The sequence below is a fragment of the Schistocerca serialis genome, chromosome 3 (assembly GCF_023864345.2).
Source record: "Schistocerca serialis cubense isolate TAMUIC-IGC-003099 chromosome 3, iqSchSeri2.2, whole genome shotgun sequence".
NCBI lineage: Eukaryota > Metazoa > Arthropoda > Insecta > Orthoptera > Acrididae > Schistocerca > Schistocerca serialis.
The window spans coordinates 425,637,555-425,654,895 of record NC_064640.1 but is presented as its reverse complement, the minus strand read 5'-3'; the positions used below and the strand labels follow the sequence as shown (position 1 = coordinate 425,654,895).

The 17,341-nt window shown below is 40.5% G+C and overlaps 1 protein-coding gene across 2 annotated transcripts in view; it reads right to left on the bottom strand.

The window, feature by feature from the left end:
• Positions 1–351: 351 nt before the first annotated feature.
• LOC126470305 (IDLSRF-like peptide) overlaps positions 352–17,341 on the bottom strand; it is a 232,013-nt gene continuing 215,023 nt past the window's right edge. For both annotated transcript variants that reach the window (XM_050098075.1, XM_050098076.1), the window contains exon 4: positions 352–4,014. In XM_050098075.1, the coding sequence (XP_049954032.1) occupies positions 3,821–4,014 (194 nt within the window). In that variant the 3' untranslated portion in view covers positions 352–3,820. The remainder of the gene's footprint in view (positions 4,015–17,341) is intronic.

The window sequence follows — 17,341 nt, the reverse complement described above, 5'->3', positions numbered from 1 at the left end:
ACAATTGCTTTCCATGCTCCAGAAAATTTTAATTGTAACCTCTGTTACAATCATTCGTTTTGTGTTGTTCAAACTGCCATTTCAATGATTTTGGCTTCAGCCATGGACATTTTCTGAACAGAAATTTTTTACTAGCTAGTCTCGTCGTCCTATGCGCCGCACCAACACACCGTGGGTAGGGGTGCTACTAACTTGACGCAACCTGCAGCAAATATATTGTTTCTCTCTCACCCAATGATACATCCTTTTTACCATCTTACAATTTCCTGCAAGAGTCCAGAACTTCCGTGATGACTGATGACACATGAGGATAATACTGAGTGAATACATGAAGGAAGCAGAGCTAGCGCATTTGCTAAAAATTTAGATTCTTTATTCATAAGACTTAAATGTCACAATGAACAAAACTGACAATTATATGTAATTTAAATATTGTGGAAAATGTTTTGTATTATTTATTCTCATTTATAACATCCCTTTCAAATCTTAAATGTCCTTATTTAATCGTTACTAAGAATTCTGAATATTCGTGTTACACATAATGTGAAATTTACAACAGACATCATCTTGCAAACACTTTTAAACACACTGGAGGAAAACTGGAATTAATGTTGTTCCCAATTCTGTTTATAATTAGAAATATAAATGAGTTCAGAATAATTTTAGCATATTACACGATTTATTTTCAAAAAAAATATATTTTATATGTTGGTTTTATTTTAAATTAAATCTAAATTGGTATTTCTCCATGCACCCAAGTACCTTCGAAGTAGAATCCTGCTAACAGCATTTCCATTCATAAACGCCATATGTGAATGATACGAAAACGTCACTGAGATGTGTTTGGTATGTGCTGGGAAGGGGAAGACAAAGTAAGGAGCTAGAAAATTAATTAGTGCCTTGTTGTTAATCAATAAAATTCTAAATCAGAAGAGGGATAGTACACAGATTACGCAATGTACTAGATGTTGGATTGTGTCAGGTCGTTATCTAGATTTGAATTAAAAACTTCAAAAATATACATACGTAAAATCATGTTCATTCCATCTTATGATTAATTAAAACAGTGCTTCTGACATATTTACTTCTGCCAGTCTTGATTCAATCCTGAAAGGAAGTTATTTCCTTACGGTGATGATTTATGGATTCAACACAGCACAAGCAAGCTAGTTAATAAATAGATTATCTTTTAAAGAATGATACACACATTTCCTACGAAAGTTTCAGTTAAGGTTCGTTTGAAATATAGTCATTAGTCATGTTATAATTAGAATACATTTATCTACATACATTGGCTTATAATTGTTAGTGCCAGTACACTCAATAAATTACAAGTGGAAAAGAAATAACATCGAAGAACAAGCACACATATATACAGTCACTTTATAATTAATTGGAGATACAGTACAGTTTATCGTAAGAGTGACCTTCAAATACCAAACCAAAATAACATTATTATAAGTATCTGGCTACTGCCATTTGAGGTTAGTAGTAAGCAGCTCTCCTTTGGTCATACATTTCATAAAGGACATACGCTGGGTATGGATCAAGTTTGGTTATCCAAAAGACTGGAAACTGTCTTTCATTCCCTCAAGGTAAAATGGGTCGCATATTCACTCTAATCTTTCACTCATGTGGGAGATCAAGGCTGGTTAACTATGTAGTTAACAGCACACAGGATCAATGGATAACAGCTATTGCTAGAAGATATCTTGGATTAGCTCCTAATGCGATTTGAATGTTATTACGAACATGAGTCAATACAGTTTCTGTTAATAGAGGTAATTTGCGGAATTGTATCATAGTGGTTAAATTTCAGATTTTCACAATTAAACATGTAACGTAAATCGCCGAGTTTTCATTAAAATTCTTAGACACAGTGTAGAGCTGATGAAGCAAAGAAAATGTGAAGTGTCTAGTGTCTACGTTACATCTACTGCTTTAAACTTTCTGTGTTGCGGAACTACAGCAAAGTAAAAAATAAAGAGTGTGACACATTCACTTTTCAGTTTGAAATATCATATCAACTTCCCAGTTTTTTCTGACAGAACACGTATTGTCCTTACAGAAAAATTCTTAAAATCAAAAGATTTGATGAACATGACATTCCTAAACAAAAGTAACTCTACACGAATTTACAGTTAAGATACATGTTCTACATGGTTAGCAGTCAATGTTCCTCTCTTATGTTTTGAGAATATTCTCCAAATTGTACATAACGTAAAATATGCTACTTTATGGTAGCGATTTCAGTTCTTCCTGTTCTACAAATCACAGCCAGAACACAATAAAATGAACATGCTTGTTTCACGTTCAAGCTTTGTCATTCTACGCAAAGGGAACATTACCATGGCTAGAGATATTACTCCATTGAGAAACATTCCAGTGATCTATTTCATGTGTCTTTACTCACACAGAAGGATTCATGTACGTTTGTACTACACATCCTTTACAGTTATGTTCAAATGACATCAAGAATTAAGGCTATAGCTGTACAGTTAGAAGGTACCACATGCATGCACTTAATACATATTTCTGATACAATAAGCGTGACATCTAGATACACATTAGTTACTAAGAACGACTACACACATAATGGCCACAGCAAAGATATTCATTATAATTGTGAACTTGAGTAGACTTCCAGACAATGGATGATTAGGATGATACATGATACATTATATTGATAGACGTTACTAGACGATAAGTTATTTTGAATAGATCTTCATGGAGACAAGGAAACTAAGACATTTCCATTATGCCATATTTACAAAGCGTGACAACTTTGGCAGAGGTCACTCCTTAAGTGTATCAAATCATTAGGACACCCTTTTCCAGTGTAGAAGAAAACGACTGATACAATATAAGAGAAATATCATTGACAATCTGAGTAATACGCACCAGAGAGGAAATCAGTTACGTGACCTGTCAGTAGAGTATCTCAGTGCAGAAGGACCACGCAGTTATATAATTTTAGATGTGGTGTTCAGCATGTTAATCACATTACTCATTCCTACGTGTATAAAACTACAACAAATAGAATATGTAGTGCTGGCTGGTGGATGTTTTCCAAAATCATCACCGAACTATGGTAACATTTACAATACAAAGAGGTAAAAGCAATTTATCCTGTTCTGGCGATACTTTCATATGGTATGGATGTGTTTATCTGTGTGAAACAAACATCTCATGACGGAATGTGTTTCTGACATGGATTTTTTATTGTTCACCTTCTTGACCTCTATGATGTACTATTTCTGGTTACATTGGGTAATCGAAATGCATTATTGTAGTAATGTGTGCAACATGGTGCGTACTTCAAATTCTGGCATAAAACACCACGTCAGTGTTTCTCAACCCGAGATACAATAGGGACATTTTCACAATAAAATTGCAATGTAGAAATATATTCTAAGACTGGACCGCATACACCTTTATTATAAAGTAAATAACAAGGTGAAATGACCTTAGTCCCACACAGTTTTGTTTTCCACTACATGTTACATTAATTATGAAAAGGTAAAAGCATAGAAACTGTTATAATCATGCATGGTGATTTATTACGACCTCTATTTGTAAAATAATTTTCAACGACTTTTATAACTCTATGTATTACACATTGTAACAATTTTCTGAAGAGGAGAATATTAGACAACTAATTTAAAGATATGTTTCATGAGTTACAGCAGGCTATTAATACGTGAAGCATAGGAGTCTAAGTATGTTTCGAAACAGTATATAGAGGAAAATTTAGCTTGTGGTGAGGTTGAGAAACGCCAAACACTGGTGGGGAGCCACTGTTGTGACACGGTAGGTCACTTCAGTCCAAGAATCCGGTATTGACGAGCTTTTCCAGGAAGAATTTTACGTCGCCCAGCTCTGAGTCCTTTATTCCAAGACTCTTGAGCATTCCCAGATCGCCGTTCTCCACAGCCATGAAGACTGAGCGCAGGTGTTCCAAGTCCGATCTCATCAGATGTAGCGCCGCCCCGAAGTCCTCGATGGTCTGTGATTCTGAAATCACAAAAATACTTTTGTAACATTTGTTGTTCTCGACAGCAACAAGCGCGAAAAATATTTCTTGTTGATTGCAAATGAACAGAAAAATATAAGCGCTTAGTACTTAACATGATAAATTCATTTTATCCACTTTATCATATACTTAGAAAAGTCCATATACCAACATGTGACTTTTTGAATTTCCTAATTAATTAATTTACACCAGAGTGAGAAATTCTAGCAAATGTTTCATAGCTTTATGCTGTACACAACACCAAAAACAGTGGCATGGTGTTTATATCAATGAAAAATCAATCACTTTTCTAAAAGACTGAAGTAATATTAGGGTTCAGGTTTACGTCACCAACAAGATCATCACAAACGGAGTTCAAGGCGATTTTGTACACAGATAGGGCAGCAAATAGGCCTTGACATTTTCACAGGAACCTTCGGTCATTTGCCTTAAGCAATTTAGGGAAACCGTGGCATATTTAAATCTTATTTGTGGGGATGGGGGGACCAGGATTCGGATATACTCGACACGAATCTAGTTACTTAACGCTAGTGCCACTTTGGACAAACTCTCACATTATGAAAATTGAGTGCTACAGGCAGCATACAGCTCACCGCTTTGTGTCAGAAGGCCCACATTAAATTAGTTTTGCATCACAGCTGTCATGGTTTGTAGATGCCGTTTTGCGTCCACGACGAGCTACATCATGAGAGATATTGACCTGAGGGATATATAGTATAGATAATGCAAAACACCTGAGCAAATGCCATTTGAGCTGAGGTAGTCTACAGTTGCCCTGCTATTTATTTCATTTGTGGACCATCAAGTAAACACTCCCTAAAAATAAAAACGAAAGGTAAGTACAATTTTCACATTCGTAGCGGATGTGAAAGTGAACACTACATTAAAATAAACAGACAGTCTAATTTTTAAACCACTCTTTCGTGTTTTTGACATGACTTGATATAGAGTTTACAGAACCTAATATCTAAATAGCAACACTCGGTTTTACAGAATATGGGGAGAACGTAAACGTACTGAACACCTGTCTTGTTATTTGAAGGAAGGAACTGAAGATGCGAACGTTTCTTGGTGTTCAGTTGAAAGCATGAAACAGATCTATCACGTGTTTTAACGTGTTTCGGAATTGCCAATCACATTTAAGAAATTAAAATAGCTTTCAATTTTATCTCTTTAGAAAGTACCATAAATCAAACTTTATGACGTTTATGTTGGTTTGCGATTGTTTTCGACTATGATTTTACACTACTGCGATTTTTTTTCCGACGGAAGTATCCGCACAAGCTATAAGACCAGACTGTTATTTTAAAACTGCCGCTCACTCTGTCCTAGACTCTACTACTTCAACGCTTGCTGTGTTACGGCAGGACATTTTGCATTTTATAAATGTGTGGCGATACTACAGACAGAAGGATGAAGTAGTGGATTTTTGTAGAAAACTCGCGTGGGAGAGCGAACGGTTGTTTATGATTGTTAAGTGTGGAGCTAATGTATCAGCATACACTGAAAGGAACATAATTGGTATACAGTCTGGACCAGAAGACTTTCTTTTATTAAGTGATTTAAGTTGCTTCACTACTCCGGGGATATTTACTTCTACGTTACTCACGTTGGTAGCTGTTCTCGATTCGAATTCTGGAATATTTACTTCGGCATCTTTTGTGAAGGCTTTTCAGAAGGCTGCGTTTAGTAACTCTGCTTTGGTAGCACTGTCTTCGATAGTATCTCCATTGTTATCGCGCAGAGAAGGTTCTGATTGTTTCTTTCCGCTAACATACTTCACATACGACCAGAATCTATTTGGATTTTCTGGCAATTTATGAGACAAAATTTAGTTGTGGAAAGTGTTACAAACATCTCGCATTGAAGTCCGCGCTAAATTTCAAGCTTCTGTAAAAGATCGCCAATCCTGGGGATTTTGCGTCTGCTTACAGTTGGCAATTTTGTTTCGTTGTTTCTGCAGCAGTGTTCTGACCCGTTTTGTGTACCAAGGAGGATCAGCTCCGTAGTTTGTTAATTTGTTTGGTATAAGTCTCTCAATTGCTGTCGATACTATTTCTCTGAATTCAAGTCACATCTGGTCTACACTTATATTATTAATTTGGAAGGAGTGGAGATTGTCTCTCAGGAAGGCGTCAAGTGAATTTTTATCTAGTTTTTTGAATAGGTATATTTTTCGTTTTTTTTTGGAGGATTTGGGGATTACAATATTCACTCTCGCTACGACAACCCTGAGCTCACTAATCCCTGTATCCGTTTTGATGTTCGTTACTAACTCAGGATTATTTGTTGCTAAAAGGTCAAGTGTGTTTTCACAACTGTTTACTATTTTCGCGGGCTCATGAACTAGCTGCTCGAAATAATTTTCAGAGAATGCGTTTAGCACAATTTCGCATGATGTTTTGTGTGTACCTCCGGAATTAAACACGTATTTTCGCCAATATATCGAGGGTAAGTTAAAGTCACCACCAACTAGAATCGTAATAGTCGGGTACGTGTTTGAAATCAGACTCAAGTTTTCTTTGAACCTTTCAGCAACAGTATCATGTGAATTGGCAGGTCGGTAAAAGGATCCAATTATTATTTTAATACTTTTGCCAACAATGACCTCTGCCCATACCAACTCACAGGAACTATCTACTTCAATCTCGCGACAAGATAAACTACTTCTAACAGCAACAAACACGCCACCACCAACCGTATTTAGCGTATCCTTTCGGAACACCCTTAGATTCTTCGCAAAAATTTCGGCTAAGCTTATCTCTGGCTTTAGCAAGCTTTCAGTGCCTAAGACGATTTGAGCATTAGTGCTATATATTAGCGCTCGGAGCTCTGGTACTATCCCAACACAGCTACGACGGCCGCGCGGGATTAGCCGAGCGGTCTGAGGCGCTGCAGTCATGCACTGTGTGGATGTATGTGTTTGTCCTTAGGATAATTTAGGTTAAGTAGTGTGTAAGCTTAGGGACTGATGACCTTAGCAGTTAAGTCCCATAAGATTTCACACACACACACACACACACACACACACACACACACACACACACGCACAGTTACGACAATTTACAACTGTTATACCTATGGTTTCTGTACCTTCGTTCTTGCTGTTTTCGGTCTGCACCCTTTGTGACTGAAGCCCTTCTTGTGTTTCCCCAGGACACTCTAACCTAAAAAACCGCCCAGTTCTCCCCACACAGCCCCTGATATCCGTGTAGCCGCCTCCTGCATATAGTGGACACCTGACCTATTCAGCGCAACACGAAACCCAACCACCCTTTGGCGCAAGTCGAGGAATCTGCAGCCTACACGTTCGCAGAACCGTCTGAGCATCTGATTCAGAGCTTCAACTCGGCTCTGTACCAGAGGTCTGCAGTCGGTCCTGTTGACTATGCTGCAGATGGTCAGTTCTACTTCTATCTTGCAAGCAAGACTGGCAGCCTTTACCACTTCTGTTAGCCGCTCGAAACCAGAGAGAATCTCTTCTGATACAAAGCAAGACACATCATTGGTACCGACGTGAGCAACCATTTGCGGTTGGCTGCAGCCTGTGCTCTTCATGGCATCTTGGAGGATCCATTCCACATCTGAAATGTCCCACCTGGTATGCACACGGAGTTCACATTGGTTTTCTTTCCCTTCTTGGCAGCGATTTCTCTAAGGGACAGCATAACGCGCCTAACGATGGAGCTCCCAACTATCAATAATCCCACCCTTTGTGATTGTCCGGATCTTGCACTCTGAGAGGTTTCCTCTGTAACAGGACAGGCGATAGGATCTGGCTCAGTGACAATGTCAGTCACAGACAGCACCTGGAACCTGTTTGTCAGACAAAGCGGGGAGGCCTTACGTGCGGCCGCTTGGGAAGCCTTTCGCCGCCTGCTACGCCCCAGGGCCCATTCGACCACACGTGAGGGGCCAGACTCAGTGCGTGCAGTAACTGTGCTGGCTACCGGTGAGGACCGATCGGAGGACTCTGACGTGCTGGACGTCCGTTGGATCCCCACGGCCGGCCTACAACAGTGGTGCCCATCCACTGCGGCTTCGGGCTGTGTAACCGAAGCCATCAGAGCCTGAAGCTCAGAGCAAAGTGTCACCAACTCTGCTTGCGTCTGCACACAACAATCGCAGTCCCTGTTCAAACTAAAGACTCTGGAAAAATAAACTTTGCAGATAAACGGACTACAGCAAGTGCTGCGCGACTCTACTGTAGACCCTGACGAAAACGCACAAACTGTGTCTAATAAGTTAGATTACTACGCAGAGATTAAAAAACCTAACTACCGAAGCAGTCAGGTGAAACTAAATAATTCCCCCCTGATTAGGAATTTGTAATATGTCACAAAATAGGTTTACTTTCCGACGCAAACGAAAACGCGAGACCTATGGCTATTAGATATTAAATAAACATGCAGAAACTCAAGAAACTTAATTATTAAAGCACACAGATGGTATTATCAAATTCGCTTCTGGTTAGGAACTCGTAAAAGTCACAAAATCGGTTACTTCCCTGCTGCTGCTTGTGTCTCGGCCGGCTACTGCTGCCTGACTGTTGTTTAGTTGTTTAGTTAGTTTCATGTTCCATGGATCATTTTGCACAATGTATCGTAATGATGTGGAGCGGGTCATTTTACATTCGCACTCCAAAATAATTTATAAATAGGGCTACATACTAAAATTTTGTAAAATTTTTCATTCATAACATACATATGAGAGTTAGTAACTCCTACACCCCACGTTTTTACACATTACAATAACAGAAATTCTTTTACGGAACAGAAGCAGTTATCAAGGAGAAACATTATCAATTTGCTTTCAAATTTTATTTTGCTGTCTGTCAGGCATTTTGTGTCACTGGTTAAGTGGCCAAAAGCTTTAGTTGCTGCAGTGTACACAACTTTTTTTGAAAAATACAGCCTTAATGTTGAGTGAAGGATGTAATTTTTCCTTCTGGTATTGTAATTATGTACATAATTGTCCCTTTCGAACTGCAGTGTATTATTTACAACAAACTTTATGAGGGAATAAATATGAATGTAATGTGAAGCAGCAGTCAGAATGCAGAACTCTTCAAAAAGATGTCTACCAGATGATCATGGTGAACACCGCATATTATTTTTATAGCACATTTATAAACAATGAAGACTCTCTATCTTAAACTTGAGTTACCCTAGAAAATTAATCCATATGAAATAACTGGATGAAAATGTGCACGATATGTCAACTTACTGGTTTTTCTCTACCCAAGATTTTCAGTGATTCTAAGTGCAAATGTGGCTTACCCAGGCTGTTTCAGGAGTTCCAAAATGCGCTTTTCTCAATTAAAATTCTCATCAATATGGACACTTAAGAATTTTGAAATTTCCTATTCGTTGCATTCATCCTAACCAGAGGGGATCCATTCATTTTGTAGTAGCAGACGTTATATTATAAGGAGACTCTAAACTAAGTTACATGACTTTTAAGAGCAAGATAAAAACGTCTTTTCTAGACAAAGAAAGATGTTGTTTCTAGGGAAGAAACACTCTCCTTATGTGTTAATGTACCTGCCCTTTAAGCCAGTGCATCTCGTCCGACGTATTTCGTTGACCAAGAGATGTGGCGCAGTAGTTTTGGGTTGCCGTTCTGGGCATCTCCGCCCGATTGCCCATATTTAAATATTTTGTGATTTCCCTAAATCGATTAAATGTTGTGATGGTTCAGGTGAGGAGGACAAAATGTCCTTCCCATTTTTTCCAATCCTTGTGTGTGCTCTGTCTCAAGAAACATTGTCGTAGTAAATATTTTGAGACCGATGTTTCCTTCCCTATTATGTCCCGTGAGTACACTCATTCCCAGAAATATTGTTCTGGAAGATATATAGTTATACGTAAGACGCTCCGTAGAATATACATTTTTGTTTTTTACGCTACTGCCACAGCAGTATCAACCCCACGCTCATCTTGAGCGACATCTGCATCAAAGAAGACAAAATATGTTTACAGTACGTTAATATCTAGCGCATAGACTTCTGTATCAGTTAATGTGACTGCTTTCTTTTTCTCATAACATTATAAACTCACTTCACGCACCAGTTTTCAGTTAGTTGCACCTTAAAGAACAAAAACACACAGACACACAAATAAAATAATGCCTATCAATTCTTCACGCCGCCTAAAATGTCAACCTGCTAAATATTTTAGACGAAATAAAAATTTTAACTTATATGGCGGAACATCCTGACATTATATTGAGCTAAAAGGGAGACATAAGAAAAAGTCATCGAAAATTTCACCGATATTCTTGTAAACCTATAGTCTTTAAGTATGTTTCTTTGTTCTAGATAGTTCAGTAATACGAATGAAAAAAAATCAGAAATGAAATTGTATAGTCTATGGTAACAACAACTCACAAATAACCTACGGATGCAACGGACGTTGACTTTACCGAGTGCACAACATCAAAATTCATATACTGATTACGACGGTTCTTATACGGATAATTACATGAGTGTTATCAGCAGATGTCTTTGATTCGTGCTAAAGAGCTGGTACATAGAATGTAAGTAAAAACGTGATTTGTTAATGAACAGCATCTTGTGAAAATAGCTATACGCTAGAGATAAAATACTGTTCAGGTAGCTCGTACGAAACACATAAAATACGACTACTATCAAACGGTAAATAAAGAAATATGTTATGCGGGTGAAAAACAAAGCTAGTTGAACATATTTTACGTGGCTTACGTAGATTTCTACCTCACGATTTCAGAAAACCAATATTCTGTAGAATTTATGCAGAAGCTGAATGTAAGAGACGGGCCCTTAGAGTGAGAGACACAGTGCAGGCGGCTCTTCCTGACATCATAGCAGATTTGCTCGCCACAGGGGTCTGTATTTCACAGCGTCGCACTGCCACCTCGCCGGAGTTGGCCAGCTCTGGAAAAGTTGTCTCCCTGGGGTGGGAGTCTCCCTGGGGAGCGGCGCACTTCACGACACAGTTGCTTGCCTCTCCCCTGCATTCTCCGGGGATGGCATTCCGCCTGGACGCAATAAGGGAGCAAACCGTTGTCCTTCCCTGTACAGTTTCATTTCAGCTCTGTTCACCACATGTTGAGAACATCAGAGAATTTTGGAATTTAAGAATATGAACATTGTATTCTCGTTTTGAACAGTACATTGTAATTATCATGTTATTGTGGCGTTCAAGCCGTATTTTGGTTTGCTGCATCTCTGCACGATAGTCTACCCTTTGAAAACATTTTCATTTTTGCATGACTTTTACTACCTACATATATATGACCTAAGTGCTGTATTCAAGTCTTAATATTCCTCTACCATTTTTACCCCCACATTTTCCTCCATTGCCTAAATGACGATTCCTTGATGGTCCAGGATGAATCCTATAAACTTTCACTCATGTCGTGCCACAAGTTTCACACCATTTCGATACGCTATATCTTTATTAGTAACACGACCTCCCCATCTTATCTTTGCGGCATTATCCTGTAGCTCGACAGTTCAAAACTGCTTATCGTCCACGTTCCATTTTCGTATAAGATTACACTCCAGCCAAACAGTTTCTGAAAAGACTTCTCAACACTTGTATTTATAGCTGAAGTAAATAAATTCGTGTGTAATGTTAAAAAAATTTCACAAATTGGATCTTTACAGTGTGACGATTATGCAAATTCCAGATAGATTAAGACTCCATGGTGGACTACCAGTAAAAATTGAACCCTTGAATCTGATGTGAAATGTGGCCGACTGTGGAGTTCAGGCAGCTCTCACAAAACGTCTTCAGTAGTATACTTCTGCACTCTTCTAAGTTCGAAATGCGTAGATCTTCCCCTACAGGCCTACATACTTTACAGATGTCACTCACTGCTCTCAGAATTGCATAAAGCGTAAACACGTTGCCCGTGATAAGCAAGTGCTTGAGTTTCATTCCCGATACGACACAAAGTTTCAATCTCAATTAGTAGATTACCCTCAAACAATCAGTTTCAAACATGATGAGTTTTAGTATTTATCACCTGGCAAAGCAAAAAATGGTTCAAATGGCTCTGAGCACTATGGGACATAACATCTGAGGCCATCAGTCCCCTAGAACTTAGAACTACTTAAACCTAACAAACCTAAGGCCATCACACACATCCACGCCCGAAGCAGGATTCGAACCTGCGACCGTAGCGGTCGCGCAGTTCCAGACTGAACCGCCTAGAACCGCTCGGTCACTGCGGCCGGCGGCAAAGCAAACTAACGCCCTTAAAGTATAGCACCATTCGCTAGTGTTCGCCTGGGAGAGAATGAGACGAAAGTAGCTACAGCGTACACTTCGGTACTCTCATAAGTTTGGGCTGAACTATTTGTGAGTGTTAAATTTCAAACAATCTCCACCAGTTGTACACAGTTTATTTTTTGTGGGTCAATAACTTTAAATATTTCCAGAAATAACTGTTCCACAGCTACTGTTTTTCACTGATAAGCCAAAACGATATAACCACTGTCCACCGTGGCGTTTGACACCGCCTGGTAGCGTTTCAGGCACGTGACGCGGTAACAAAAGTATGTAAGTGGAGCAGACACTGGCGGGGGATCACCGTAGCGAATATATGGGCTCCAAATGGGGAAATACCTTGAGATAGACGACTTTGACAAAAGGTACATTATTATTATGCAGAGACAGTGAACGAGCATCTCGCAAACGGCGAATGGGGGGCGAACATGTTACCACCATGCTAAGCAGACGGACAGGATAGATGATGATCTATGGCATCTCTGCCGAAAGAGCACAATGATGGTGCACACACAAGTGTTTCGGAGCACACCATTCATCGTACATTGTTGAACATGGAGATCCACAGCAGACCACCCTTATGTGTTCACTTGTTGACACAACGAAATAGTAAGTTTCGATTGGAGTGAGTACGGGACCATCTGGATTTGACCGTCGAATAATGGAAACTTCTCAGCTCTTCGGGTAAATCAAATTTTTGCTACACTAGATTTATAGTCGTCTCCACAAACGGCGTCATCGAGGTGAACGGCGACTCGAAACGTGCAGCGTGCCACGGACGCAGGCTGGTGGGAGCAGTATAATGCTATGGAAGGTATTATCTTAAGTTTTCCTGTGTCCTGTGGTAGGAATCGAAGGCACGCTGGCAGCTGCGAGCCACCTACATCCCTTCATGCTTGATGTCAACCTTCAGCTGTATAGACGTCCGTGTCTCGGAGCCATAACCGTACTACATTAGAGAATGAGATTTTCACTCTGCAGCGGCGTGTGCGCTGATATGAAACTTCCTGGCAGATTAAAACTGTGTGCCCGACCGAGACTCGATCTCGGGACCTTTGCCTTTCGCGGGCAAGTGCTCTACCAACTGAGCTACCGAAGCACGACTCAGGCCCGGAACTCACAGCTGCCCGGTACTGGCAGAAGTAAAGCTGTGAGTACTGGGCGTGAGTCGTGCTTCGGTAGCTCAGTTGGTAGAGCACTTGCCCGCGAAAGGCAAAGGTCCCGAGATCGAGTCTCGGTCGGGCACACAGTTTTAATCAGCCAGGAAGTTTCGTACTACATTAGTTTGAGGAGTATTACAGTGAACTCACATTGATGCCTCCGAGACCAAATTCGCCTGATGTAAATCCTGCGGGACACATCTAGGTCGCTATCGGGCGCCATCACAGCCTACACAAATCAGCGGCTCGGTATTTACGCGAATTACATGACCCTTGCATAGACACCTAATGCCACACACCTTCACAAATCTACCAACAAACTGCCGGATCCCTGATACGCAGAACCAGTGATGTATTTCGTTCCAAAGACGGACAAACAAGCTATTAAGCAGGTGGTCATAACGTTTTGGCTAGTAAGTATATTTACTTGTTTGACCTCAACTAGTTTCAAGGCCTAACCCCTATTATTAGGTGCCCATGTTTGTTGAAGCTAGACGTAAGCTGTCATCGTATTACTCGGCACACACAAGAATCAGAACATCTAACATGTGTCTGCTCCCTAGTTACAGACATAGAACCTTTGACTTAAGTGCTCGTTCACGAAATTAATTATGACAAAATAAACAAAGAAATAAAGTGTGATTCTGAATAGTTATTCCCAGTAGTAAATGAAAGCTTCTTTTCCGCCAGTACTGTTGTCCTTCAAAAACATAACAGAAGATCTCGAGCGTACCTCTTTGGGCTAGCTCTCCTGGAGTAAAGGAGGCTAGCCACAGCCTAAGGGTTGGTTTCACTCTTTAGTGCATAGCCTGAGGGTTGGTTTCAATCTTTAGTGGACCGAAAGACTCATTCTGAAATTAAATGTTGATCTCCATTTTTTTCCACAAGACTCATTGCACACTACAACGATGACTACATTTATATACACTGTAACGTGCAAAAATTGTACGCTGTGTCTAAATAAACCACTTGTCTTTTGGATTCTGATGTCCCATCGTGCCGCAAAAATCAACTGTAGTGCGCTCTTTTTCTAGTTGCCTACTACCGTTCACACGTGATGATCCGTTTAACTTGGTACCTTTTACAGCCTAAATCTTTAAATAGAATAACTTTTCGGTGAACTTGATTGTCAATGAAGGATAATTTTGTGTGACAAAAGCTGTGAAAACTAGATGAGTTACTCTTAACAGTATGCTAGAAAATGATGTCTCATATTACATTTCTGAATATCGTTAAGTCCAGTACTTCTTATGATCATCTCATTTCTTCTTATTCGGGAGGACGACGGTTCAATTTAGCGCCCGGCCATCCTGATTTAGGTTTTCCGTGATTTCCCTTGGTCGATTAAGGCAAATGTCGGGACAGTTCCTTCGAAAGGGCACGGCCACTTTCCTTCTCCGTCCTCTCCTAATCCAAGCTTGTGCTCCGTCTCTAATGGCCTCGTTGTTGACGGGACGTTAAACATTAATCTCTTCCTCCTCCTCCTTCTCATTTCTTCTTCTTATTCAGAACAGACCCTTGATCCTACTCATTTGGCGTCGTATCCTTTTTTCCAAAATTTACATGTAATCGATTTACTGAAATACAAGGTTTTGTTATCACGTTTCACCGCCTCCTAAGTTGCCAATGTCATGCTTTTCTCCCCCTTATGGCCAATGAATGTAATATTTGTAATAGGAAGCTGTTGTTACGGTCCACGTGGATATTTCCATCGTCATTTTCTATTAATTCATTGTGAGTCAGAGGCAAAAACATGCACTAGTTAGAGCTGGAAAAAGAATGCATCCAGTTACGTTATAAAGTTAATTTGCTCTGCGGCCGGACTTCACTAGGCTTTGTCGAATAATTAATACTGTCCGCGAGGCATCCGCCATGTGAACGCGCGACCTTCTGAGTGCAAAATCATGTACCGTAGTCCACCACACCGTAAAAACTTCACTCCCCCACGGAAAAAACAGTGCTGTTTTTGTCACTCTGAAGATGTGTATTCACAGGCGGGCTCGTCTGGCGAACTGGTCGAGAGGAGCGGTCGGCCACGCTCGACCGTCGCTGTATTGAGTTGCGTCTCCAGTCTCAGTTCCACTTTCTACCCACGGACTCACACCACACTTATGGTGGCAGTTTTTATGTTCATCGCTATTTATCAACGGATCACTACGTCAATAGCCCCTGTGATAAAGCTGACAAGGACGTTTATTTCGTTGAGTTATAATAAGACCACGTTAAATAGTAAGTCTCATAATATTTACGACATCTTGCATCGGTGGAATGTCTTAAAGTGATTAACTGTTATCCATTATGATGACAAAGCCATGTTTTAGCCATATGCACATATGCAGATGACAGTAGTATTGCGTACACAAGGTATAAAAGGGCAGCAGCGTTTGCTTAGAGCTGTTAGTGCTTACACACAAGTAACATTGCATGTAATAACCGTAAAAATCAATGTGGGACTACAACGAACGTATCTGTTACGACAGTGCGGCCAAACTTGGCGTTAATGGTCTGTGGCAGCAGACGATCAACACTAGTGCCTTTGCTAGCGCCACGACATAGCCTGTAGTGTCTCTCCTGGGCTCTTCATCATATCGGTTAAATTCTAGACGACTGGAAAACCGTAGCGTGGTCGGATGATACCGATTTCAGTTGGTAAAGCTGATGGTAGGGTTCCAGTGAGGCGCTGATCCCACGAACCACGTACCAAAGTTGTCAACAGGACACTGCACAAGATGATGCGGCTCCACAATGGTGTGGTCTGCGTTCACATGGAAGGGAATGGTTATGCTGGTCCAACAGAACCGATCATTGACTGGAAATGGTTATTTTCAGCTACTTGGAGACCATTTGTAGCCACTTATGCACTTTATGTTCCCAAATAACCATGGAATTCTTATGAATGACAATTCCACACGTCGCCAGGCCACATTTGAACGCGACTGGGTTGAAGAACATCTGGACAGTTAGAGCGAATAATTTGGGCACCCTGGTCATCCGATATGAATCCCACCGCAAGTTTATGGGATATAATCGAGAGGTCAGTTAGTGCACAATATCCTGCAACAGCAATGTTTTCGCAAATTACAGATGGCTATAGAGGCAGCTTGGTTCAGTATCTCTACAGCAGACTTCCCACGACTTTTTTTGTGTCCACGCCACGGCGGGTTGCTGCATTGTGCCGTGCAGGAAGAGGTCTGACATTGTATTATGAAGTATCTCATGACTCTTGTCTGAGCGTAAGTACATGGTATTAGCTGCAATAGAAATAAATATTGTTGTCAATTGGCAGATGTTTCGCCATCTACATGAATATTACACGTTACTAACAGCAGAGACTATGTCTCATAGATACACTACTGGCCATTAAAATTGCTACATCAAGAAGAAATGCAGATGATAAACGGGTATTCATTGGACAAATATATTGTACTAAAACTGACATGCGATTACATTTTCACGCAATTTGGGTGCATAGATCCTGAGAAATCAGTACCCATAACAACCACCTGTGGCCATAACAACGGCCTTGGTGCACCTCGGCATTGAATCAAACAGAGCTTGGATGGCGTGTACAGGTACAGGTGCCCACGCAGCTTCAACACGATACCACAGTTCATCAAGAGTAGTGACTGGCGTATTGTGATGAGCCAGTTGCTCAGCCACCATTGACCAGACGTTTTCAATTGGTGAGAGATGTGGAGAATGTGCTGGCCAGGGCAGCTGTCGAACATTTTCTGTATCCAGAAAGGCCTGTACAGGCACTGCAACGTGCGGTCGTGCATTATCCTGCTGAAATGTAGGATTTCGCAGGGATCGAATGAAGGGTAGAGCCACGGGTGGTAACACATCTGAAATGTAGCGTCCACTGTTCAAAGTGC